Source organism: Phoca vitulina, unplaced genomic scaffold (genome assembly GCF_004348235.1).
Source record: "Phoca vitulina isolate PV1807 unplaced genomic scaffold, GSC_HSeal_1.0 scaffold22, whole genome shotgun sequence".
Classification (NCBI taxonomy): Eukaryota; Metazoa; Chordata; class Mammalia; order Carnivora; family Phocidae; genus Phoca; species Phoca vitulina.
This window is the reverse complement of record NW_022589725.1, coordinates 37431163-37458482: the sequence shown is the minus strand read 5'-3', so window position 1 is coordinate 37458482 and position 27320 is coordinate 37431163. Positions and strand designations below refer to the sequence as shown.

Genomic DNA, 27320 nt, shown 5'->3' with positions numbered 1-27320 from the left:
CAGATCAAAGAAGTGGCAAGGGACTTTAGAAGATCAGAAGGTAGCTCCCTAAACCCTGGAGTAATTGGCTTTATATTATATTTTCATCCTGTCTTATCTCTAATCTGGGAAGTGGCTACCAGACAGCCAAGTGGGGGAAAGAGGAGCAACGCAGTGATGAAGGGCTAGTTGAGGCAAGGGAGGTCAGGAGCATGAACGGGGGTGGGGAGCAGTGGACACACCTGGCAATGGGCAGGAATCTTTTCCTGTGAAGAGAATGTTGTGAGATAAACTAAGTGAAATTTTAGCAGTTATGAAAAATTTTACCTTTTTTTACATTTTAAACTACTAGAAATAAGGTACAAATTAAGCACTTTTTTTTAACCAAATCTTATCTCACTATTATTATGTCAAGGCTCTGTTCCCATGAGAAAGCTTAGGGACATTTTCTCCAGTGTAAAGTACAAATCATACTTAGGGATCCTAATAATCATTTTAAATAACTTTATGTTTTAATACTATATATATAGTTTGTATTAATAATTACTAGCTTAATTACAGGTTAAACTTGCATAATGCTTCATTTTTTTATAAAAACACTTTCCCAGGGCACCTGGGTGGCTCAGTCAGTTAAGCATCTGCCTTTGGCTTAGGTCATGATCCCAGGGTCCTGGGATCGAGTTCTGCATTGGGCTCCCAGCTCAGAGGGGAGTCTGCTTCTCCCTCTGTCCCTCCCCTCCCCCCTGCTCGTGTTCTCTCTCTCTCTCTCTCAAAAATAAATAAATAAAATCTTTAAAAAAAAAAACAACAACACTTTCCCATATATCCTCTCATCTCAGTTTCCCAATATCTAAAGCTCAGAGAGAAATTCTATTTCTCATTTTAGAGATAAGAATTCTGAAACTCAGTTTGATATTAATCAGTACTGTCTTTTATTGAATGATTAAACATAAGGGAATCATGCTATGCTCTTTATATGTATTATCTCATTTAATCTTCACTTTGAGAATGTTAACTTCTCTATTTCCTCTGGTTCTAAAATACCACAAGCTGAGATTTGATTGGTTCCTAAGTCTGTGGTTTGAAATCACTACAGTTTACTGAAGATGTGATTTACCTAAGCTCACTGAGCTAGTAAGTGACAGAAGAGGAAGTAGAAACAAACTATTTGCTCATAATTTTCCCATCTAACCCTAATGAAGAATTTTTATATAATGGATAATCAATCTTAAAAAAACCATTGCACATTGATTTTTAAAGTATACATTTAAATAGTTTGTGTAAAGAATTCTTATGTTTTTGGAAATTCTAAAGATTTAAATGTTTTAAGCAACCCTGTTGTCTTTACCATTCCTTCATATATTTAGCAGAATTCACTAGGTGGAAAAGTCACATGGAAATACTTAGCTAGAATTAAAATCAAGTTACTGAGCAATTTTGCATTGAAATATGGGCATTCAGTTCAATTCAGTGAGTTAATTTTGAGTGCTTAGTGTGTAATGTGCTTCAGTCTACACAAAGATAAGTAGGCAGTATCCCTCTCTGAAGAAATTTTCAGTCCTTCTTTACAGGATTATATTTAATAGATCTGAATGTTATTGAAAGAGATTGTTGAGATTCCTAAGTGTGATTTCTATTCTATTTTGGGAGAAGGGTATTGGAAGAGGGAGAAATGGTTGAGTGCAGATTGAGGTATATACTCATAAAACTTAACACAAAAAAGAATCTAACAGTTACTATGAGAGAGAAAAATAAGTGCATTGGAGGAGCATGAGAAGGAAATTGTCATATCATATTGGGATAGAAGGGGAATCAGCAAAGGCCTCAAGACATAGATGATATTTGAGATGAGCCTTCATGAATGGATAGAAATCCAAAAAGCATATGAGAATAGGGCATTCACACACAAAGGGCATAGTGTAAGTGAAAACAGAGACTGTAGTTTTCCTTATACTTAGTGCGGGTGTAGACTAACAAAAGGGCACAAGACTGAAAACCGAGACCTTGTAGAAGGTCTTGAATACTATGCTGAGATCTTTGAGAGCAGATGCAGTGGAGTGAAAGACAAATACTGGGCTGGAAGTATGAGATAGTTGTGCAAATTTCAGTGGTGACATTTATGAGTTGAGTGAATTTGGGCAAATCAGTTCATCTCTTTGAGCTTTGACTCCCTCACCTGCAGTATGGGTGTAGTAGTATTAAAGGTTGAGTGTAAATTTAAAAACTTGTATGGAAGTACTCTGAAAACTGTAAAGCACAACAGGAGACAGCATGGTCATGGTCATCATCGTATTATGTATATAATGGTATGTGAAGATTTTGGAGCCGTGAAGCTTTTTATCTGCATCTGCAGTCTAGGAAAATTGAGTTGGCAGGAGTGTAGTGGATGGATTAATAATAACAAAAGAAAGAGAACCAATCAGAAAGCTATTAAAGTAATTTAGGTTAAAAGTAATGAAGGTGTGATTAGGATGGTAGAGACATTGCAGAGATACTGTTCTATTTGGCATTTATTCAAAAATATACTGAGCACCTACTCTGTTCCTGGACACAAACTCGGCAGTCGTGCTTAACAACCTCCTCAAAAGAGACAACAGGGATAGATACAGGATAGAATGGGCAGATACTTGGGGAGCAGAGGTAAGAGGAGAGAGGGATATAGAAGAAGGTCACTGGATCTTCCTTTGCTTTCCATTGGCGGGACCTCTGTAACAGCAGAATGGAGAAGGGACATCTCAAATGCCTATGAGCTTAACCCACCAAGGCACAGGTGTGATGGTGGGTGAGAGATGATAATAGAGTCAGTAAATCCTTCCAGGGTGGGTTTGACCTCTCTTTCTGCTGTCTGTGTGGGTCTGCACTATCCAAGGTGCTGAAGGAGGAGAGTTACCCCCAAAAAAGGCACAAGACCACCCTCAAGAATTTCTTTGACTTAAAAACCTGACAGAATCCCTTTTCCCCAAGGGAGGTGAGAAAATGTCTTCACCTAAAAAGAATTTCTCACTTTTCTTAAAGTGGATCAACTACTGCTTCTATGCTTGCTTAGGTTTGAAAGAGGAAGGAAATTAAAAAAAGAAAATAGGGTTCAAAACCTATCTGTAAACTCCCAAGTAAGTTTCCCGGTAATCAGAAATTGATTGATTCAATTTAATTGTACAATCATTTAGTGAATGCAGGTAACTTCCAGGAGATGGAACCGAAGAAGAAAACAGCAAGTGGATAAACACCGCTGCCCCATCTCACAGTTTAGTGAAAGTGTATGTCAGAAAGCATATGACAGATGATTGTGTGTTGAGCTGAAGTTGTATTCTTAATACTGTGTTATAAAAATAAGACACTTATTTCCCTCCCTCCCTCCCTCCCTCTCTCTTTCTCTCTATTTCATACGTGTGATTTTTTTTTTACTTCTCCATGAAGGAGATTTTTATGAAGACCAAAGTGATGTGTGGGGCTTATTGGAAACTCATCCTAATACTTGTTTCTAATAAAATAAAGACTCCTCTCATAATGACCCTAAAGTCAGAAGTACTTTGTACATTTCTACAGAAACACCCTGTGAAATTTTGTGGGATTGAGTCCAAGAGAAGCAGCCCCCTTTGTTCAGCATTTTCCATAGAACTTTTACTACTAGGTTGTCCCTTTACTCTGGAGCTTAAACGAAATGAAAATAGGACAGCCTTGCAGATCTTTTTATGATATAAAGGGAGCATGGGGATAGCCATGAAACCAAGAATTGGTAAAATTAGGAAAAGAAATCATGAAAGAGGATCTCACATCCTTTTTTAAAAAATCCCTTTCATTCTTTATTCATCTCTTCATTCCAATCCCTTCCCAGTGTTATTAAGGCAGGCTCAGATAGCTACTGACTTTAAATACTCCCTGTATTACAATGCTGTTCGTTTTTTCCCACCATTTAGGAGATGACCTGGCTCCCACCACTTTCTGCTATTCCAGCACCTGGCAAAGTGGAACCAAGCAAATTTCCATTTCCAAATAAGGTGAGATCTTGTAACACTCAGGAGCAGTATGCTTTACTCACACAGAGATTTTTTAGTGGATAGTGGGTTTTCCTGTGATTGTTTATCCCTCTGTAAATATTCCTACCAGAGGCATATGGCTGATTTTCAACAATTTGCAAGCATGTATTTATTCATCAAAGGGAGAAAATTAAGCTTCCACTTCCCTACTTTTGGCAAAATGTAATGCATATTATAATTGTCATTTTATCTAAAAAAATTTGTGAAGTTGAAATGCATCATACAATCATCTTATATATTCAGTGTGATTTTCTTTTTTTTCCTGAAAAGCTGTTATTAAATTAATGATGTATCTTAAAATCAATGTCTTAGAATTGAGGACATGTAGTATATAATTCCTCTTCAGTATCTTTTATAAACCTTAAAATATTTTCTAGGACTTTAAAAAACAAATTTCCATTTTCTAAGGACAAGCACACACTCAAAAAATCAGCCACAATATATTTAAATTATACATGAGTCTAATAGGTTTTATTTTATGATTTTTAACCATACAACTAATATATAACTCCATATTCATAAGGATGAAATTATGTCGATAGAAAGAGCAAAATATGAAAGTGTCCGGTACCCGCATCCAAGTTTTATTTCCCTACCCAGAATTTACTTTCAAGAGTTTGGTGAATAACATTCCACTCATCTTCCCTGTGCATGATATACATACACATTCATATGTTTCATCTAAGATTTTTTAAAAACTCTTAGATGGTATAGTTCTAAAAATATTTCTTCTAAAAGTTGATTTTTTTCAGATACCATGAATACATATTATTGCTAAATATTAACACTGCAACCTTTTAAAGTGAATTATTAAAATAACAATTCATTATAATATCACAGTGGTAAATTTCATTCTAAGCTGATTTTTATTTCCCTTAACAAAGTGTATTTGGAGATCTTTCCAAGTAAATATATAGAGATGTTCTTCATTCTTCTTAATTGCAGCAAAATATTTTGTGGTATGAATTTGTTGTAGTTTATTTAGTCAAGCTCCTTTTGATGGACACTGAGATTGGTTATGGTTTGTTATCACAAACACTATTACAACCAATATTATTTATAAATGCCTTTTTGTATGCCTCTTATTGAAAGTCTCTAGAATAGATACCTAGAAGAGGATAGGTACTGGAGGCATGAGAAACCATAGTTAGCCTTGACTGTGTTTCAACAGTACTTCTTTATGCATCTTTGCCAGTGTTTAACATTATCTGGCTTTATATCATTGTGTCTGTAGTGTGGGTGAAAAATTGATATCCCATTGTTTTAATTTGCATTTCTCTAATTACTTCTGAGTTTGAGCATTGACTATTTTTCCTTTACAAATTGCACATTCATATCCATTACCACTTAAAAAAAAAATGATTTGTACAAACTCCTTATCTTATTCATTTGTCTGTTATATATGATGCAACTATTTTCTTGCTACCTTATTTATGTACCTTTTATACTAGCAAAGTGTTTAATTTTTATGTCAGAGAAAAATGATTTTTCCTGCTCCAACATTCTAACAATGTTCTCTATTTTATTATCATTTTTTATAGTTTGATTTGGGGGTTTTAAAACAATTTTTTGTAGATGGTGTGACAAAGGTTTCTAGCTTTATTCTTTTCAGCAGTTAGTAAATTATTGTTAACACTATCAACTGATTAGTCCATGTTCCCCCCACTAGTTTGAAATACCACCTAAATCAACATTTGAATTTCTCGTAAATACATGGATTTGTTTCAGGACTGTCCAGCCTCTTTTTTTCAGTATATTTATCTAATTCTTGACCAATAACTCATTTTTAAATCAGATGTCAACAAGCTTTTTCTGTAAAGGATCAGTTTGTAAATAATTTACCTAAATGAATAAATGTGACTAGGTTCAGATAAAATTTTATTTACTGAAACAGGTAGTGACACAATATATCAAGAACTCTTACAACCCAACAATAAAAAGATAACTCATTTTAAGAATGGGCAAAGGAGGGCGCCTGGGTGGCTCAGTTGTTGAGGAACGGCCTTCGGCTCAGGTCATGGTCCCAGGGTCCTGGGATCGAGTCCCATATCGGGCTCTCTGCTCCGCGGGAGGCCTGCTTCTCCCTCTCCCACTCCCCCTTGCTTGTGTTCCCTCTCTCACTGTGTCTCTCTCTGTCAAATAAATAAATAAAATCTTTAAAAAAAAAAAAAAGAATTGGCAAAGGATTTAAATAGACATTTCTCCCAAGAAGGTCTACAAATGCCTGATACGTATATGAGAAGACCCTATCACCATTGTTAATCATTAGAGTTCCAAATCAAAACCACAAGGAGATACTTCTTCACACCTACTTAAATGGCTAAAATCAAAGACAAACAGGGCGCCTGGGTGGCTCAGTTGGTTAAGCGACTGCCTTCGGCTCAGGTCATGATCCTGGAGTCCCTGGATCGAGTCCCGCATCGGGCTCCCTGCTCAGCAGGGAGTCTGCTTCTCCCTCTGACCCTCCCCCCTCTCATGTGCTCTCTCTCTCATTCTCTCTCTCTCAAATAAAAATAAATAAATAAATCAAATCAAATCAAATCAAATCAAAGACAAACAATAACCAGTGTTGACAAGAATATTGAGAAATTGGAACCCTGCTATCAGTTGCTGGTAGGATCCAAAATGGTGCGGCCTCTTTGAAAGACAGTTTAACAGTTCCTCAAAAGGTTAAACATCAGGTTATCATATGACCCAGCAATTCCACTTCTAGGTATATATACCCAAGAGAACCGAAAAGGAATGCTACCAGGTGTTACATATTTATTTACTGAACTCCTTTTGTCCCGGGAGATTTTTTTTTTGGTGGACTTATATTTTCCAAGTGGGGAAAAACAGGATGTGTAGCAGTAAAATATATGACATGTTAGATCATGATGTATACTGAAGAAACATAAATCAGGAGAGAAGATAATGAATGTTGATGGTGAATGGGGATGGATGAATTTTAAGTAGAGAGCTTAAGAAAGACCCTCCTGGGGAGGTGACTCTTGAGCTGAAGGTAGAGAAGGAGCAACTCATGCAGACAAGTGGAGGTAGAGACTTCTGGCAGATGGAAGGGAAAGTGCGTGGACGCTGGAGGAACAGCAAGAACAGTGGAGTCAGGGCAGAGAGAACCAGGCGAGGAACAGTAAGTGACACTGTGAGGTAAATGCAGTCATATTATGTTTGGACAGTAGGACCATTGAAAGGATTTGGGTTTTACTCTAAGTGAATTGAGAAACTGTTAAAGAGTTTTGCAAATAACAAATATGTTTCATTTTACCCTTCTTATTGTGTCGATGGGAAGCTGTACATCTTTGCCATATTCGTGACATTAACAAGGATGATTCTAATCATTGAGTGTGGTTGTTATCAATAGGTATAAGAATTGCGTATTGTGTGTCCAGCTCAGATAGCTTCCTTCTATTTCTAGCTTTCTAAACATTTTCATGGATTGATTTATTTTTTCATTTTTAAAACTTAAGGTACAATTTGAAAACAGTATCCTGCAAGTTTTGAAAAACACATATGCTCCTGAGACCACCATACTCAAGATATAGAAGCATTCCATCACCACCCAGAACTCCCCCTTGGTACTTTGTAGTCAACGCCTCCCGCACACCCAACCCCTGGCAATTACTGATCGGTTTTCCAGAGTATACAGAAATACAACAAGTTTGAATTTAGTTGAAATTTATTCAGTATTTATTGAGGTGTTCATAGTTTTGTTCTTTAATCTGCTAATGTAGAAAATTACATTAATAGATTGTCTGATTTTTTAATCACCTGTATATTCCTATGATTAGTTTCCTTGAGTATGGTGTATTGTTCATTTAATATACTTTTGGATTCAATATGCCAGTATTTAATTTTAGAATTTTACTCCCGTGTTCATAAGTCACCTTGGTCTAGGTATCTTTTTGTGTACACTTGTTCAGTTTTGACACCAGGAATATAATAGCTTTCTATAATGAATTCTTTAGCTTTCTACCTTTTTCTGTATTCTGGAACATTTTATATAACATGCCAATTTCCCCCTCCTTAAAGGCATGGAGTAACTCAACCATAAAACATACTGTCCATAGTTTTCTTTTAAGAGTAGATCTTTAATTGTATTTTCATTTTCTTCTATGCCTATTTGCTTTTTCAAATTTTCTACCTCCTCTTGGGTTAATTAATCTTTCTTTGTTCCTTTTTTCCCCCCTTCAGGATTTTCAAATATATACATAATACTCTGTTTTTCTAGTAATTGCCTTTAGAATTTTAATACATTAGCCTAGTTAAACCTATTTTTATCAATACCTACAATTAACTCATATCTGTATTCTACCCCCAACAATTAGTTTTACTTTGATCTCCCTCACCATCATCTCTCAGTTTGAGATTACAGTATTTCAAACTGTTATTATTATAACCATTTTTTAGCATTACACCTTAACAATTATTTGTTAGTTTCTTAATTGGCCATTGTTTCTTGTGTCTCAAGCCTTCCTCTTAAGATGTGCATATTGTTTTTGCTAGAGTGTATTTTCAAGCAGGGTTTTAGTCCAGACTTAACCTAAAGTCTCTGATAGTCCTTTTCTGCACTTACCTTTAATCCTTCCACGTCTCCTCTCTGTTTACTCCTTCGGTGATTTCATCTAATTATTTCATCTAATTGTTGCTTTAAATACTCTCTATGCCAAGCTTATGACTTCTAAGTTCGTGTCTCTAGCCCCTTCTCCACCCCCAAACTCCATACTTGTAGTTCTGCTTACTTACTCAACATCTCCTCTTGGATACCTAACAAACATCTTAAGCTTGCTATATCAAACACTGAGCTTTTAATCCTCCCCACAAGCCTTTTATCCCAGTGTTTCTCAGTAAGTGATTTCTCCATTTTTGCAGCTGGCTCAGGCCAAAACCCTTGGAATCATCTGTATTTGCTTTCTAAGGCACCTGTAACAAAATACACAAAGTGGGCAGCTTAAAAGAAATTTATTCTCTCATAGTTCTGGAGGCTGGAAGTCTGAAATCAGGGTGCCAGCAGGGCCATGCTCCCTCTGACGGCTCTAGGGAAGAATCCTTTCTTGCCTCTTCCTAGCTTTTGAAGACTTTCAGTAGTCTGTCACATTACTTGGCTTGTAGTTGCATCACTTTCATTTCTGCCTCTACATACACATGGCTGTCTTGCCTCTGTGTGTCTCTGTGTCTATAAGGACAGCAGTCATTAAATTTAGGGCCCACCTTAATCTAGTGTGACCTCATCTTAACTTGATTTTACCTGCAAGAACCCTATATCCACATAAGGTCAAATTCACAGATTTTGAGTGGACATGAGCTTTTGGAGGACACTGTTCAACCCAGTACACCATCCTTGACTTGTCTTTCTCTCATATCACACATTGTATTGTATTAAATCATGTCTACCCTACTTTCAAAATATATCCCAAATTTAAATACTTCCCCCACCATCAGAGCTACCTCCTTGGTCTACACTATCATCCCTTGCATTGATTATTGCAATAACTTCCCAACTGGTCTTCCTGTTTCCACACTTGCTCTACCTACCACTCTATTCCAAGCCATCATCATATCTAGTGTGGACTCTTACAGTTTTCCAGCCATTCATCCTAGCCTCTAATACACAGTCTCTTGTCCACACAGTAGCCTCAACAATATTTTTTCAAGTCTTGTTTTTTAATCCATTCAGCCACTCTGTGTCTTTTGATTGGAGAATTAAGTCCATTTACATTTGAGGTAATTTATTGACAGGTATGTGCTTATTGTCATTTTGTTAGTTGTTTTCTAGCTGTTTTTGTAGTTCCTTTCTGTTCTTTTCTCCTTCTCTTGCTCTCCTCCTTTGTGGTTTGATGACTTTCTTTTATGGTATGCTTATATTCTTTTCCCTTTATCTTTTCTGTATTTACTATAGGTTTTTGCTTTGCAGTTACCATGAGGCTTACATGTAACAACTTATATCTATAACAATCTATTTTAAATTGATAACAGCTTTGATCCCATTCTAAAGCTGAACATTTTTACTCTCCTCCTGCCATGTTTTGGTTTTGGTGTCACATTTTACATCTTTTTATCTTGTGTATCCTCTAACTAATTGTAATCATGGTTATTTTTTACCACTTTTGTCTTTTAACCATCATTCTACCTTTATAATAATTAATCCACTACCTTTACTAAAGATTTACTTTTCCAGTGAGATTTACTTTCACATGTTTTCTTGTTACTAATTAGGCCACTTCTTTTCAGCTTCATGTGGTCCCTTCATCATTATGTGATGAACTCCTTTAGCTTTTGCTTGTCTGGAAAACTCTTGATCTCCTTCAGTTCTTAATGATAATTTTGCTGGGTAGAGTATTCTTGGTTGGAAGATTTTTCTTTCAGCACTTTGCATATATCCCGCCACTCCCTTCTAACCTGTAAAGTTTGTGCTGAAACTCTTATGGGGGTTCCCTTGTACTTAACAAGTTGTTTTTCTCTTGCTGCCTTTTTTTTTAAAGATTTTATTTATTTATTTGAGAGAGAGAGCATGGGGGGAGAGGGTCAGAGGGAGAAGCAGACTCCCTGCTGAGCAGGGAGCCTGACACAGGATTTGATCCTGGGACTCCAGGATCATGATGTGAGCCAAAGGCAGTCACTTAACCAACTGAGCCAGCCAGGTGCCCCTCTTTTGCTGCTTTTAATATTCCTTTTTCTTTAACTTTTGAAATTTTATTCATAATGTGTCTTGGTGTGGGACTCTTTGGATTCATCTTTTCTGGAATTCTCTGGGATTCCTGGATCTGGATTCCCATTTGCTCCCCCAAGGTAGGGAAATTTTTAGTCATTATTTCTTCTAATAAAATTTCTGTCCCTTTCTCTTTCTCTTTTCCTCTTGGGAGTCCTATAATGCAAATGTTAGTCTTTTGTCCCATGTGGCTATTAAGCTGTCTTCACTTATTTCATTCTTTTTTTCTTTATCTTGCTCTGATTGGTGAGTTCCACTGCCTTGTCTTTGATTAGACTGATCCTTTCCTCTGCTTCATTTATTCTGTTCAGTCATTGCATTCTTCACCTCTGTGACTTCTGTTTGGTACTTTCTTATATTTTACATCTCTTTGTGGAAGTTCTCACTATGTTCATCTATTCTTCTCACCCGTTCAAGTAAACATTTTTATGACCATTACTTTGAACTCTTTATCGGGTAATTACTTATCTCTGTTTCATTAGGTTTTTTTTTTTTTTTTTTTCCTGAGTTTTGCTTTCATTTGGAACATATTCCTCTGTCTTTTCATTTTGCTTGATTCTCTGTATTGGTTTCTATATAGTAGATAAAATAACCACCTCATCCAGTCTTGAAGGAGTGGCCTCGTGTAGGAGATGAACCTTTTTATCCAGCCCTTTCCCAGCTCTTGGTCATCTCTCAAACCTGTGTGCTTGTCCAAGCAACATACTATATTTTTAACAGCTCCCAGTAGTTCAGGATGTGCCAAGACATGTCAGTGTCCCAAAGGGAAGGATCTCAGCACCTAGATTCAGGCTGACTAGAAACCGGACCCACAGGCAACAGCTTTTAAAAGTATGCAAATATATAAAGTCCTGAGGGACCACAGGCATAAGCACTGCTGACCACCAGAGCCAGGTGATCTGGAAATGTTCCCTGGACAGCAGTTGCAAAAATTTGGGCTCCAAAGGTGTGTATAAGCTCCTTTCTGGGAGATACCAGCAAGCCTAGTGTGAGGCAGAGGGAGAATGCAAAGATGGTGTCCATAGCCTATGTTCCTTGAGAGCAGCTCTGTAGGCCACTAAAGTATGTACCAGTCCCAAAGCCTGCCTCTCATTCTAAAGCTCCAGGACAAGCAAAGTGACCTCCTTCACAGACTGGGGGTAAGACGGTGTGCCTCAGTCTACTGTCTGTGCAGTGCCCTGGACGTGGTAGCCTACCAAGAACCATCCCTCTAATTGCCACAGTCCTTTAGGACCCAGGAACACAAGCCCTTCAGGCCACCAGAACCAGGTGATCAAGGGGCATCCTCTGGGCATCTGCCACAAACACCAGGCACCAGATCCACATAAAGCTCCCCTTCAGGAAACATGGCATTCTGGAGCAGAGCTGGGGTGCAAAGATAGCACCCACCCTCTGGGATAGATTACAGTCAGCTCCTAAATGCATGTTTAATTAGTAGCCGGCCCCTCAGGCCACAGCCATGATGATCAGCTACTAGGCGTCCTTCACAGAAAGACTGGGCTCCTGGGTCTATTGCTTCTTGCAGTGACCTGGGGATAGTACCAGTTTAAGAACTCTTCTCCATTGTTTACAGTCTTGTGGGACCCACAGGTGGAAGCCCCACTGGTCACCCCAGCCAGGTGATGTGGAAGTGTCCCCTGACAGCAGAAGTCAGGGCATCAGACCGGTGTAAGCTCCTTTGTGGATGACCACACCTGTTATTATAGTCCCCTGTGACCAGGATCACAAGCTCTCTGACCTCCAGAGCCAGGAGACTAAGAGGCATAATCTAGACAGCAGCCACAGAAATTAGGGCATCAGACACATATCAGAGCTCCCTTCTGGGATATACTGGTGCTCGGGAACATGGCAAAGGGAGAGCAAGAAAATGGCACCCACCAGCTGACCCTTGAGAGTGTTCCAGCAGGCTCCTAGTTGTGTGTGTTAAAAGGTGCCTGCCTCTCAGGCCAAGATTTTAATATAAGTAGGTGTGCCTCCTGCAGGAGTCGGGGCATAATCTGAGCAGGGCCCTGGCCTGGGTGACTTGGAGCACATGAGCCCCTTAAGAGGCATTTCTCAGATCACTGCTGTGTTGTGGGTCTTGGAGTTCGAGGCCCATTGGTTTTCAAAATTGGATGTTTGGGGAACTTAATCTCTCAAGTGCAGCCCTAAAAAAGTTGGAGTGCTCAGTATGGAGTTTAAACCCTTTGCTCCTCAAGGAGAAGCTCGGAGTTCCCTCCCAGTTGTGGGTTTTTGGGGAGATTGTGTCACAGTTTCTCCTACCTGCTTTAATGTAGTTTTCTTCTCATTTGCTGGGTGTGTCATCATCAGTCAGCCAGCCTTTAGGTTTCTTTAAGGGTAAGTATGTAGCTGTGGGGACTCAGTGTATCTGTGAGGGGAGGTGAGTTCAAGATCTTCCTATCTCACCATCTTTAACCAGAACCTGCATGTCACTCTTGTATTAGAACTTCCAGTGGCATATTGCCACACAAAATACAATGCAGAATCCTTATAATTTTTGTATATAATCTGGCCAAAATAATGGCTTCACCCAAAACATAAGCAAATACATATTTTTATTATATAAACATATCCATGGTGTAAGTACAATTTCTGATGTAATTGAGCACACATCCCAAGGCCCATTTGGTTGTGACTTTTCCAAAAGGATTGTATAAATTTGTTTTGTTGAATGTATATAAAGTTTAAGTAATAACTTATCTCTACAGTAAATTTGAGACCTTACCTCATTAGTACAAAAAATATATTTTTCAAGGCAGAAATGAAGTTATAAGAATCTTATCTTCCATCCAAAAAGATACATTATCAAATATCAGATAGGGCACAGAATTTCAAATTTAAATTAAAAACTGTATGTTATTTAGGATTTTTATAGGATTTGTGTGGAGTTATGTCGCCCCTAGATCTTTTGGCCTTGCCTAAGAAAGAAAAAGTCATTTTACAAAATGTAAGAACATTACATGATTTTAATAATGCTTTTCTTTCAAAAACCTTGGAAGTACTATTAATTTATCTGGTATGGAAGAAATAAGACTGGATTAGTGTGCTATTTCTGCTATAGCAAATTACCACAAACTTAGTGACTTAAGACAACACAAATGTATTTTCTTACAACTTTGGAAGTCAGAAGTCTGAGCTAAAATCAGACTTGGTGGGCTGCGTTCCTCCCAAATACTCTAGGGAATAATTTTTCTTGTCGCTCTCAGCTTCTACAAGCTGCCCTTGTTACTTAGGTCATGGCTCTCATCATCCTGACCTCAGACTTCCTTGTCACATCTCCTTCTCTGACTCTCCCCCCGCCCTTTATAAGGGCCTTTGTGATTATATTGGGCCTACCTGGATAATCCAGGATAATCTCCCATCTCAAAATTATTAATCACATCTGCAAATCCCTTTTGCCATGAGCAGCAGTATATTCACAGGGTCCAGGAATTAAGATACAGACATCTTTGGGGGAGCCCTAATCTGCCCACGGCAAAGACTGTTGCTAATTTTCACACACAGTGCATCTTTTTTAACCTGTATCTCAACTGACAATTGGGGGCTTGCTGTTCATTCATTACATTATTAATATTTGAGATTATCACTATTGCTAGAGTACAGGAGTTAGAATTATTTATGGAATTTGAGGGGCAAAATCTCTAAAATGACTAATAAATAACAAAATTAAGCCCTCATTAAGATTGAAGGGGCACTTGCAACAATGTGGATGGAACTAGAGGGTATTATGCTAAGCGAAATAAGTCAATCAGAGAAAGACAAGTATCATATGATCCCACTGATACGAGGAATTTGAGAAACAAGACAGAGGAGCATAGGGGAAGGGAGGAAAAGATGAAACAAGATGAAACCAGAGAGGGAGACAAACCATAAGAGACTCTTAGTCTCAGGAAACAAACTGAGGGTTGCTAGAGTGGTGGGGGGTGAGAGGGATGGGGTGGCTGGGTGATGGACATTGGGGAGGGTATGTGCTATGGTGAGCACTGTGAATTGTGTAAGACTGATGAATCACAGACCTGTACCTCTGAAACAAATAATACATTATATGTTAAAAAAAAAAAAAAGAAGAAGATAGCAGGAGGGGAAGAATGAAGGGGGGGGAAATCGGAGGGGGAGATGAACCATGAGAGACTATGGACTCTGAGAAACAAACTGAGGGTTTTAGAGGGGAGGGGGGTGGGAGGATGGGTTAGCACAGTAATGGGTATTAAGGAGGGCACGTATTACATGGAGCACTGGGTGTTATACGCAAACAATGAATCATGGAACACTACATCAAAAACTAATTATGTAATAATGTATGATGACTAACATAACATAATAAAATAAAATTAAAAAAAAAAGATTGAAGGGGTAATTTAACCTCTCAAGGAAAGTCCTTTTAACTGGGCATTCTGAGTTACCAGTACCACTAAATTAATTAGCTAAATACTTCCGAGAATTTCCCCAATTTGTCTCAGTGTTAAAGGACATAATGTATAGTAAAGTTCATTGATAATGAACTTGGATATTTTTTCTCTTCTCTGAAATCTTAATTTGGAGTCACAATTCCCTAGACAAAAACTACCAGACATGTCCATCTCAGACTTTAAATCTCAAAAATAATTGAATTTGGTTAAAAAAAAAAAAAAGACTGTGTGCCATTATCAGGTAATTCAACCAAGAAAAAAAAAATTGAATTTGATTTGCCCTTTTCTCTTCATTTCTGTAGCAATCTCATAGATTTTGAAATGCAAATAAAGGACTCAAAGTTGTAGAACCTTTTCCATCCTCAGAAGGCATATGAGCAAACCTAATGACATTTCACAAACATTTCATGTGGCAATGGATGCTGGCTCTGGTGGGATCAAACCTGGTCTGGAACTATTTTTCCTGATCAGTGTTTAAAACATTATACAGAAGAATTCTAGCATCATTTTAGAAATGATAATCCTATTGGCTTTTTGTACACTAGAAGGAGAAGAAAAGCAGCAAGTGTGAAGGAAAATACTTTAAAGTTAGAAAGCTTGTTTTCTATCTCCCTCTTGGGGTTCCTAGCATGCTTTAAGTTGTACCACAAAGTGTTTGGACTAAAACTCCATGTTTTAGCATTCCCTTGAAACAAACATTTAAATTAATTATAAATTACCTTATTTCAACTCTTCTGAGCTTTATAGAAAAGAATGAGGAGAAAGTGATGGTTGGGGGTGAAGAGAGACCCCAAATCAGGTGGTTCCTTTTTCTATAGTAACTAGCTTAATGCGTGGGTCTGAAAATAAGAGAAGATATATTTCGGTTTCGGGGTTTTTTTTAATTTTTTTAACATATTAACATGTTTCAGGGGTACAGGTCTGTGATTCATCAGTCTTACACAATTCACAGCACTCACCATAGCATATACCCTCCCCAGTGTTCATCACCCAGCCACCCCATCCCTCCCACCCCCGATATATTTCCATTTCTTGCCTTTTATAATTCTAACGCTGGATTGATAGGCAAGCAAGGAGAGATCTGAGTGGAACAGTCCTCAGATGGTTCCAAAGAGCCATTTTTAAGTAATAACCTCAGAGTATAAGGATCGTCCTTAAGCTACATGGCTTAAGAACTACTGTATTTTACTGATCTAAGGTAGATCTTTTTTTTTCATCTTACGTTCCCTAAAATCAGGATTTGTTTTAGAGTTGATGGGATCTTACAATTAATTGGCAGTACTTTTCTTTCATAGTAGTACAGGAGGGAAGGTAGCCTCAGACAGTTTCGATGGCAGGCTACACATGACGAAATACAGTCTTTATTATAGTGCTTCATTGAAGGGCTTTCTCAGATACCAGCGCACTTGGTTATTTCTGTCTTTAGCCAAATGATGTGTACAAACTTTACTTCCCAGTTAAACACCACATTTAGAGAAGGTTTAGGATTCCCATGTACCAAACAATAGGTGTTGGGAATTCAGGACTTGGAGGTGGAGAAGAATGAATTCCCATCTGTAGATATTCTTGTAAGTAACCAGAAGTGGCTGTCCCCTTTGTGCGCATGTCAGAATGACACACACTTGATGAATGACACTGGCAAACCAGAAGCAGTCAATTAACCTTAGCAGTGCCCTGTTACGGGATGACAGGCAACTTTTTTTTATACTTTATTGCTGTTCTGAACCTTCTTTAATGAATAGATATTACTGTTGTTTGTTTCTTCAAATAGTAAATGCTCCTTAATAAGATAGAGCCATCCTTGGGTCTAGACAGTAATAATAGTAGCATTCTTTTTGTGATTTTTATCCAGTTGTATACTTTAAATATGTGCAATTTGTATCATGTGATTTGTACCTTAATAAAGCTGGCTTTGTCTTTTTTTGTTAAAGAGTCCTAGTTGAAAAGATAATTTCTGTAGTGGCAGTGGGTGCAGTGAAAACATAAAGCAGATGCATTCTTCTGAGATTCAGGAAGGTTTCAAAGAGCAGGTAACGCTTGAGCTTTTTTGTTCTGAGCCTTGAAGAAAGAATGAAGTTTGCCAAGCAGAAAACAGAAAACGGCAGGACGTGCATCCCAAGGACAAGGACAGAATGCAAAGGCTTGAAGTACTCTTGCAGAGCGGCCGTGGCATCCCTTTCAGCCCTGGGTTATAATATTTCGTATACACATCGTCTCCACTGCTAACTCAAGACCCCTGGGCCCTGTAGGCAGGGATTTTGTACACTCCCTCTGTAACCTTTAAGGTGACTGACAGAACCTTGCAGCCCTCGTAGAGTGCTCCCAGAGGGGACTAAAATAAGAATGTGCAAATGGGGTTAGCAATTCCGCAAGCATCTACTTACGGAAAGCAAGGGCCTTTGAGAGAAAGAAGAGAAGAGACAGCAAGGCCTTTGAGACTGAAGCTATGGGTGTGTGGGTGCCTGGGTGGCAGGAAATACAAAGTGGGAGGGACTTGAGTAAGTGCCTGGGCCCTTTGGGAGGGAGGGGCTTTGTTTCCCTAGGCTCTGAACCCAGCCTTGCCCTTGCTCTGAAGGATGAAGGGTCTGTACATTCTGTGGTAGCCCCCGGGTTTTGCAGCTGCCTGGGCAGAGCAGGAGTCCTTCAAGAAGCAGCAGCTACCGGCCCAGTTGTTGGCCAACAGAGACCTAGTCAGAATGAAGACAGTGTCCTGTGGACGTAATATTGGGAGGAGCTTCATACAGTAACTCACGCCCTCCACCAGCCCACTGGCTGCGTGCTGGCCAAATGTCAATGAGAATGATAATGGGATATCATTCGTACCCACAGAGTTGCATGATATAGAAACACTGGGGTTAGAGTCAGTATTTTCAAGCTAGTATTTGTTTGTTCAGTGCAGCACCCAGAAGATATCGGTTACAAACATGACATTACATATTAAGACAAAGTCTTTATTTTATTTTGCCTCTCCAGAAGTCTCCTTCTCTCTAGAAGGGCAGACTTTTATGGTGATTTTTTTTTTAACCAATTACTTTAACCATTTTCTGCCTCTCTTTACTGCCCACACAAAATAGAAATAATAATCACCATTAGTTACGCAAATATTTTAGGTAAAATTCAAAGTCTTCAATCTCTGAAATACATGATCTTGCAGTATATAATTATAATTCAGGTTATCTGTGAGCTTATTTTTGGTTCTTTGCTCATGAGTCTACGGTCTGTAGTCATTGTCTGAACTTTAGGATGCCTAACGTGCACCAAGAAATAAAATGAGCTCTTTCCCAAGAGTGTGAGCAAACAGTCTCACAAAAACTCCACTTTTTCCCTTAAGAATGAACTTAATGCAGGGCACCTGGGTGGCTTAGCTGGTTAAATGTCCGACTCTTGATTCCAGCTCAGGTCTTGCCCTCAGGGTCATGAGTTCAAGCCCTGCATTGGTCTCCATGCTGAGCATGGAGCCTACTTAAAAAAAAAAAATGAATGAACTTAATGCTGAAAATTATCTCAGTTACCATTCTTGTCTATTTGATGGTGAGTGAGTGTTTACCTTTCTAGTACAAGACACCTGCAAAATGTCAAAATCTACAGACGGCTCAGAGGAGTCAACTACATGGGGCTCAAAGTACTTTCACGTATCAAAGCTAACACTAATTTATGTTCAAATATAAACTCTAAATTAATTAGAAAAGATGGAAAACATAGCAATCCATTTGGAGGGTTTAACCATGGATGTCTTCTTAATAACAACTATCCAAAGTAGGCCCAAATTATTTATTTATGAGGATTATACTTTAGCCCATCATTTCAGGAACAATATTTCATCTTTTTTTTTTAAAGATTTTATTTATTTATTTGAGAGAGAGAATGAGAGAGAGAGAGCACATGAGAGGGGGGAGGGTCAGAGGGAGAAGCAGACTCCCTGCTGAGCAGAGAGCCCGATGCAGGACTCAATCCTGGGACTCTGGGATCATGACCTGAGCTGAAGCCAGTCGCTTCACCAACTGAGCCACCCAGGCGCCCAGAACAATATTTCATCTTAATACACTGTTTCCAAAACCTGAATCTCAGGTTGAGAGTTGAGCTTGTTCTTTTTCTTCATATGAATAGCTCACCATTACCAGCATTAACATTATAAGCATCTGTGTATGACTCAGTCTGTTTAACAGAGTGGGAATTCCTTCCCTTCCCTATTTTCCCATCCAGCCCCTACCCAGCAGTCTGGCTGATTTTATACCATTCCAGTGGAATTCCTTTTGAAAACATCATATGGATTTGAATATGCAACAAGTCATAAAGGACATCTCCTGTCCCATGACAAACATATTCATGGAGCAAAACTCTAGTAAAATACCTTAAACTGTATATTAGAAGTTAATTCCATTTCACTGGGTTTTTGTCCCATGCACTGAAATTATAAAGGGGTATCACTGGATTTTATGTGCTGCCACTTATTCTTTTACATTCCTACCATCTTGATTAATTCGTTCTTTCATAAGTCTCCCTTATATTTCATGCTAAATGGGAATTTTGCAAGTAAAAAGGATGTGAATTCCCAAAACAAAAGTTAGCATTTCACTTAAGTGCAGATAAAATCAGGTTCAATTGCTATTTACCTAAACAGTAACTAAACTCAAAATACTATGTAGTCCTGGCTTTCCACCATTGCAGGTAAGTGGAAATCTGTAATAATCTTCCCATCCACCAATGTCAGACTGACAAGAGTTGTTCAGTGAATTGTCCCTGGTGAGATGGTTGCCAGCCTCATCTATAGAAAGGTGATGAGAGTAAAGGTACATCCAAAGGGAAGTGGGTTAGATTAAAAGTCAGTTATATAATAAATCCTAATATATGAACTAAAACCATAAACCTCATGGAGAAAACATAGAGATAAGTGTATGACTTTGGATTTGGCAGTAGATTCTCAAATAAGACACCAAAAGCATGAGCCATAAAAGAAAAATTAAATAAATAGGACTTCATTAAAATTAAAAACTTTTGTGCATCAAAGGATATTATCAATAAAGTGAAAAGACAGCTGACAGAATGGGGGGAAATATTATGCTAATCATATGTCTGATAAGGGTCTAGGATCCAGAATATGTGAAAAACTCTTTCAACTCAACAACAAAAAGGCCAACAACCCACTTTAAAATGGGTCAAGTCTTTAAATAGATATTTCTCCAAAGAAGATATACAAGTGCCCATCAAAAACATGAAAACATGCTCATCATCATTAGTCATTAGGGAAATATAAATCAAAACCACACACACTAAGATGGCTATCATAAAATGTCTCAAAATTAAAAGAAAATAACAAGTGTTGGTGAGGATGTGGAGAAATTGGAATCTTCATACATGGCTGGTAAAAATGCAAAATGATTCAGCCACTGTGAAAAACAGTTTGGCAGTTCCTCAAAAAGTTTCATATAGAATTACCATATGACTCCACAATTCCATTCATGGGTATATATCCAAAAAGATTGAAAACAGGGACTGAAACGAATACATACACCTGTGTATTCGTAACAGCCCTATTCACAATAGCCAAGAGGTGGAAACAACTGAAATATCCATTAATGGATGAATGGCTAAACAAATTGGTGTGTATACACACAATGGAATATTATTTAGCCATAAAAAGGAATGAAGTACTGATCCGTGCTATGACATGGGTGAACCTCCAAAACATTATGCTAAGTGAAAGTAGCCAGACACAAAAGGTCACATGTTTTATGATTCCACTCCCTGAAATACCCAGAATAGATAAATTCATAGAGATAGGATACAGATTGGTGATTGTCAGGGACTGAGAGAAGGGGGGAATGAGGAGACACTGCCTAAAGGGTAACAAGTTTTATTTTGGAATGATGGAAATATTTGCAACCAAATAGAGGTAGTGGTTATACAACATTAAGAGTGTACTAAGTGCCATTGAGTTGTTCACTTTAAACATTTTTTTAAGATTTATTTATTTTTATTTTAGAGAGAGAGAGAGAGTGTACAGGGGTGGTGAGGGGCAGAGGGAGAGGAAGAGAGAATCGCAAGCAGACTCTGCGCTGAGCATGGAGACTGACACAGGGCTCAATCTCACAATCCTGAGATCACGACCTGAGCCAAAACCAAGAGTTGGACACTTAACCGACTGAGCCACCCAGGCCCTAAATTGCTCACTTTAATGTGGTTAATTTTATGTTATGTGAATTTCACCTCAATAAACAAAAAGTTTACAATACAAAAGCAAAGTGATTGCGAACTACATTTCTGGAACTGCTTAGTAATAAGCACATTGATATAAATGTTTCTCATTACAGTGGCTGGTAGAGAACATGATTAATGAATAGGGTCTGAATGACCAATAGTATGTCTCACATTCAACTTAGATTTTGAAAGTCAAAATAAGAAAATTAATTGATATTTCTTGTTCTTTTAGGACTCTCAGCTTGTTTCCTCCGGACACAATAATCCAAGTAAGAAAGACTTCTCTCTACAGCTTCATATGTGGAGGGTGGAAGATAGAGGGGTTGAGGAGGGGAAGAAGCATGCAATAGACTGTAGGTTGAGAAGAATTTCACTAAGAAACAAAATCAGGTGGGGAAAAAGAGGGCCATTTGTTCAAGTACTGCCCAAATGGTTAAGATTCTGGAGTGCTCCTCTAGCTTTATTCAAAGGGAAGGAGGACCAAAACGTAAAATGGTGAATTTCAAAGCAGTCCTGGGAGGAAGGAACATTTTGCTTTATTAAAGTATTTATGTGGAGGGGAAAAAATCTTTAAAGGCAACTAGGAAGTTATCTAAATTGAAAGAAAACAAGTGGTCCAAGAGAACCAATCAGAAGACCTCAAGATAAATGACCTTAGAATCCATGAAGAAATCATGCCCTCTTCCAGAGATAGGCTGCAGTGTCTAGAAAGCAACTTTCTTACTGAAACCAGTATCTAATAAAACATGTGGGCTTCATCGTCAAAGAGAGGATGTTATCATTCCATGAAGTAGTGTTTTAATTCTCTTCTTTGGCACTAGTAATTGGTGTTAATATCTTCTTGAGCATTAAAAATGCATATGCTACCCCATTCATGTCATGAAAGCACACTCACCAAGACTGGGCATTGTTAGTCTCATGACCAGCCAGTCAGCTGAGAGCACCCCTTGCCAATTGCAAAGCTACATTTGAACATGAAAATCACTCTGAGCTAGTAAATGTGTCTTTGGAACTGAGGCTCACCCACTGAGCATCTGTGAGGCAGAAGACTTCAGGAGAAGAGACATCCAGACAAATGCGTTAGAAAGCCCCAGACTTTTAATGCACAGCTAGAGAAAGGTCAGGGTCAGGGGATGGTGGCATCATGATGCATACGCAATATCACTTAATTATCCCACCCTCTTTTGGGATTTGCTGTGAGCACAGGCACTGGTGAAGAGGTGAAAGGCCAAGGGACTGGAAATCTAAAGAAAATGATAAATGGTAAGAAAAGGACTTAAAAGAAATGCCTGATTAAGTCCATGAGATGTGCAGTATCAGCATCATATGCCTTATGATCATACTAAAGAATATACTAGAAAACTAGAACATACTGAAGAGTTGCCATTACTTTCCTCACTATTTCTTTCTATTTGAACTTAAACAGTTCAGGGTAAAGGAAGAATATAATCGATGTACATTCATTGTACTTGTTTGAGCTTAGAGTTTTTGACATAAAGAACAAAGGAAATAGCTGTTGAGTCTCTTCTGTGTTCCAGTGCCTTGACATGGAATTTCACTGAATCCTAACCATAGGCATATAAAGCAGGCATTACCATCCCCATTTTGCACGTGATGAAAATGAGATTTTGAGCTTAATAACTAACCCAAGGTCACATGGTCAAACAAAAAATGACTGCCAGGATTTGTATTCCGGAATCTCTACCCCAAAGACAACAGACTGTATCCCATTACTTTGACCCCTAGAAGATTGCTTCTGTCATTTCACTGTGAGTTTGAATTCTTGTCCAAGAACTATATACTGTGATTTTTATATGCATCTAGCATATTTTTATGGCATGTCAGAAATCCACATGCTTACACTGCAATGTAGATTATGTAGAGCAGACCGCATCCTCTACAGAATGTAAGGTGGCACCTGCCTTGTGTGGTACACTCTCTGGCATTTCATTGTCTATGGAAATTTGTGATTGGCCTCCTCTTTTCTAGGGATAGGGGGATTTTTTTTTTTCTAAATAAGTTTCCCCCAAAGCCAAGCACGTCTATGAAAAGGTAATGTCACTATTTAAAAAATCTGAGCTTTTTCTATAGATTAAAGCACATTTGAAACTTCAGGAGAGCTGATGCCACCGGCACTTCCAATGCTGTTTCTTGTATTTGGTTTGGAATCATTACAGTTTGGAATGTGTTTGGAATTCTGACTCCAGCAAATATGTGGAAATAGAAAAAACTGAACTTCAAAGACAGCACACAAAAATGTATGTGTGGATTGACGGACTATCACTTTTGGTCAGTGCTTTTTTCTTTTTGAAATTAGAAAAAGTATGTTATGTACATAACTAAGGGAAAAGAGTGTGTAAATTAAACAAATTCTTTTCAATCCAAATCCTTAAAAGATAGATGCTTTAGTCAATTTGTTGAATTAATGATTAATTTAATATTATAAAAGTTTATTAAGTTTAAGATACTTAAATATTAAAATAGATGATGTATGTCTATGTTTTTCAAAAGTTATGAGCACATCCTGTTCAAGAGGAAGACTAAACATAAGCACTTCTTCCCCATTCTTCAGGATCCGCATTTAAATAACCAAAAGTTATAGTAATGGAAATAAATTCATAATAGCACGGAGAACAAGAAGGGATGCCATCAACAAACCAGAAATTCAATTGAGTTTTTGGAAAACAGAAGCAGAAAGGACCGTACTGTTTGATAATCCTGGCAGAGAAAATCATGACCCAGAGAAAGAAAAAAAGGAAAATAGTGAAACAAACAGGAACAAGTTCTAGTGATTGTGGGAACTATCCTAGGGAGCCCCCAGAGAGGCTCCATATTTCCATTCAACCCCAAGAAAGAATAGATAGGCATGGATTGTGGGCAATGACAGGAACACCTGGACCATTCTCCTCCCGATTACCTCCACACCCATCCTAACTGGTTCTCATAGAGAGCATTCAGTCTGGTTTTTCTCCCAAAAAGAAAAAAACAAAAGACAAAAAAAAAAAAAAAAAGTAATATTTACTAAGAAAATGAACAGCTGACTAGAAGTCCTAGTTGGGGGCTGATAACTAAGAAAGAAGCAAAGTAGATTCTGAGATGATACCGGAACTTAAAAATAGACATATATGGGTGGTAGAAGAAGAGTCACGTTTTCTCAAGAAGGAAGTAAAAACACTACACACTCAGGGTAAAGTACTTCCTACTTTTGTCAGGGTGTAGGGGGAGGGTCAGGGCTCCCAGCTTACCTTGAGGCCTCTCTTCTCCTGAACCCTAAATGAAGTCTTCCAGTCACAGTACCCTGTGCACTTACAGAGAGCTCTAAATCAGCCCTTCCCTACAAGGCAAAGGTATGTTAGGAAAAGAAATCAATATACTAATACAGGAAATTCACACCAATTACCTTCATTAATCAACCCATTATCATTCAAAAATGTGAATATGTAACAGAGCACCAAAGAGAAGAAATGGCCCTAAGGGAATCAATCTATTAATTCAAGGAACAGAAGAAAAAATTTCAAGTGTCATCACAATCTTCAGAAAAAACTGAAATTATTTGTATTAAATATAAAGAGAACAGATTGGCATGAAAAAGAAGTAGTTGCAGAATAAATGAGCACTTGAGAATTTAAAGTATGGTCAATTTAAAAATTTAATAGAAATGATGAGTAATAGCTGAAGCCTGGAATCTAGAATACAAGGTTGAAAACATTTTTTTTCTGAATATAAAGCAAAAGACAGATGGAAAATATGACAGGAAGGTAAGATACTTGGAAAATCAATCAGGATGGAAAGGTCAAAATCCAGCTAATAGGAATACCAGAAAAAGGGGGGGGGGAAGCAGAAAAGAATAAAGAATAATAAAAATAGAATTCTAAGGGAAATGAGCAACTCACTATCAAAACCACTCATATACTAAACTTAAAAAAAATAGGGGCACCTGGCTGGCTCAGTCAGTGGAGCGTACAGCTCTTGATCTTAGGATCATGATTTCGAGCCCCACATTGGGTATGAGATTGCTTAAGTAAATATACTTAAAGAGAAAACCACTCACGTACAAGAAAACAAGAGACCATAAACAAGAACAATAAAAAACAGATTAGCAGAGAATTAGTTAGACCTGCAAGGACTTGAGAGATTGGAATTACCAAGCCCATCGCTTCTTGGCCTTTTGGCTAAGATCAAGTGGAATTACCAAGCCCAAAATATAAAACAAGAGTGCTTACTTTAATTTCCAGAAATAAAAGGAAAGGATTGAAAATGTGGTAAAGAACAAGAATATTTGAAGAAGTACTAATCAGAACCTCTAGAAATGAAAAAGTAATAATAGGAAATAAGATTTCCTTGGTCAGGTTTAATAGCAGATGATTGGACTTCACTGAAGAAAAAAATAATGAATTGGGAAATTGGACATAAGCGATTATCTAGGGTACAGCCTAGAGAAATGACAAATACAAAATGGAAGTTAAGAAACATGGGGGATAAAATGAGAAGGTCTAACATATACTTAACTAGAGTTCCAGAAGGATATAAGGGAACAGAGGAAATATTAAAGGAGACAGTGGCTGAGAATTTTCCAGAATTGAAAGACACTACCCCACAGACTGAAGGAACTCAATGAACACTAAGCAAGATAATAAAAAAAGAGGTCCACACTAGACATATTATAGTTAAACTGCAAATCACAAAGATAGGAAAAATTCTTAAAATAACCTTTAATACCTTCAGAGAAGCAACAATTAGACTTCCAGTTGACCTTTCTTTTTTTTTTAAACAATATATTTTTTTAAAGATTTTATTTATTTATTTGACAGAGAGAGACACAGCGAGAGAGGGGACACAAGCAGGGGGAGTGGGAGAGGGAGAAGCAGGCTTCCTGCCGAGCAGGGTGCCCGACGCAGGGCTCGATCCCAGGACCCCGGGATCATGACCTGAGCCGAAGACAGACGCTTAATGACTGAGCCACCCAGGCGCCCCTCCAGTTGACTTTTCAACAGTGGCAGTGGGGCAGTGGGATCCAGCAGACAGCGAATTTATAACTTCACTTTTATATATGTGGAAATTGACAAGCTGATTCTCACATTTATTTGATAGAACAAAGGGCTAAGAGTAGCTCAGACAGTCCTGAAGAAGAACAAGGTTGGAGCCTTGTCTTATCAGTATTAAAAATAAATACATATTTCTAGCTAAGTAATGAAGATAGTAATAGACAAATTGAGCAATGAAATAGAAGACCCAGGAACAGACCCACAGATGTATGAAAACTAGATTATTACAGAGCTGATAATGTAGACCAATGGAGAAAGAATGGGCTTTTTAATAAATAGTACCAGAATAATTGGTTATTGATAGGGAGAAAAATGAAATTAACTCTTACCCTATAGTGTATACAAAAACTATTCCTCATATTTTTATTTTTTTAAGATTTATTTAGTTATTTATTTTTAGAGAGAGGAGGGGCAGAGGGAGAGGGAGAGAGAATCTCAAGCAGACTCCCCACTAAGCATGGAGCCTGACACAGGGCTCGATCTCACAATCCTGAGATCATGACCTGAGCCAAAATCTAGAGTTGGACGCTTAACCGACTAAGCCATTCAGGCGCCCTTATTCCTTGTATTTTTTAAAGACCTAAATGTTAATAGAAAAAATATACACTTTCAAAAGATAATATAGAACATCTTTTGATGTGTTTCTTAAACAAAACAAAATAATAAAGGAAAATGTTGATCAATTCATGTACATTAATATTGAGAACTTATAATCATCCAAAGATTCCAGAAAAAGAGTAAAAAGACTCACACTGGGTGCAGTTATTCCCTGGGGTGTGTGTGTGATGTATATATATGACAGAAGACTTGTATCAAGAAAATAAAATGCTTCTAAGAATTAAAAAAAAAAAGAAAGAATACTACAAAAAAAATATTTTTTTAAGAATCGACAGGGATGGGGCGCCTGGGTGGCTCAGTCATTGAGCGTCTGCCTTTGGCTCAGGTC

At 37.9% G+C, this 27320-nt stretch overlaps 1 protein-coding gene across 1 annotated transcript in view; it reads left to right on the top strand.

Moving 5' to 3' along the window:
- The window catches only part of AFF3 (AF4/FMR2 family member 3), a 523317-nt gene that overhangs the window by 319254 nt on the left and 176743 nt on the right, over positions 1–27320 (top strand). Inside the window, exons 8-9 of the mRNA XM_032420156.1 lie at positions 3897–3977; positions 21562–21598. Of these exons, the coding sequence (XP_032276047.1) occupies positions 3897–3977; positions 21562–21598 (118 nt within the window). The remainder of the gene's footprint in view (positions 1–3896; positions 3978–21561; positions 21599–27320) is intronic.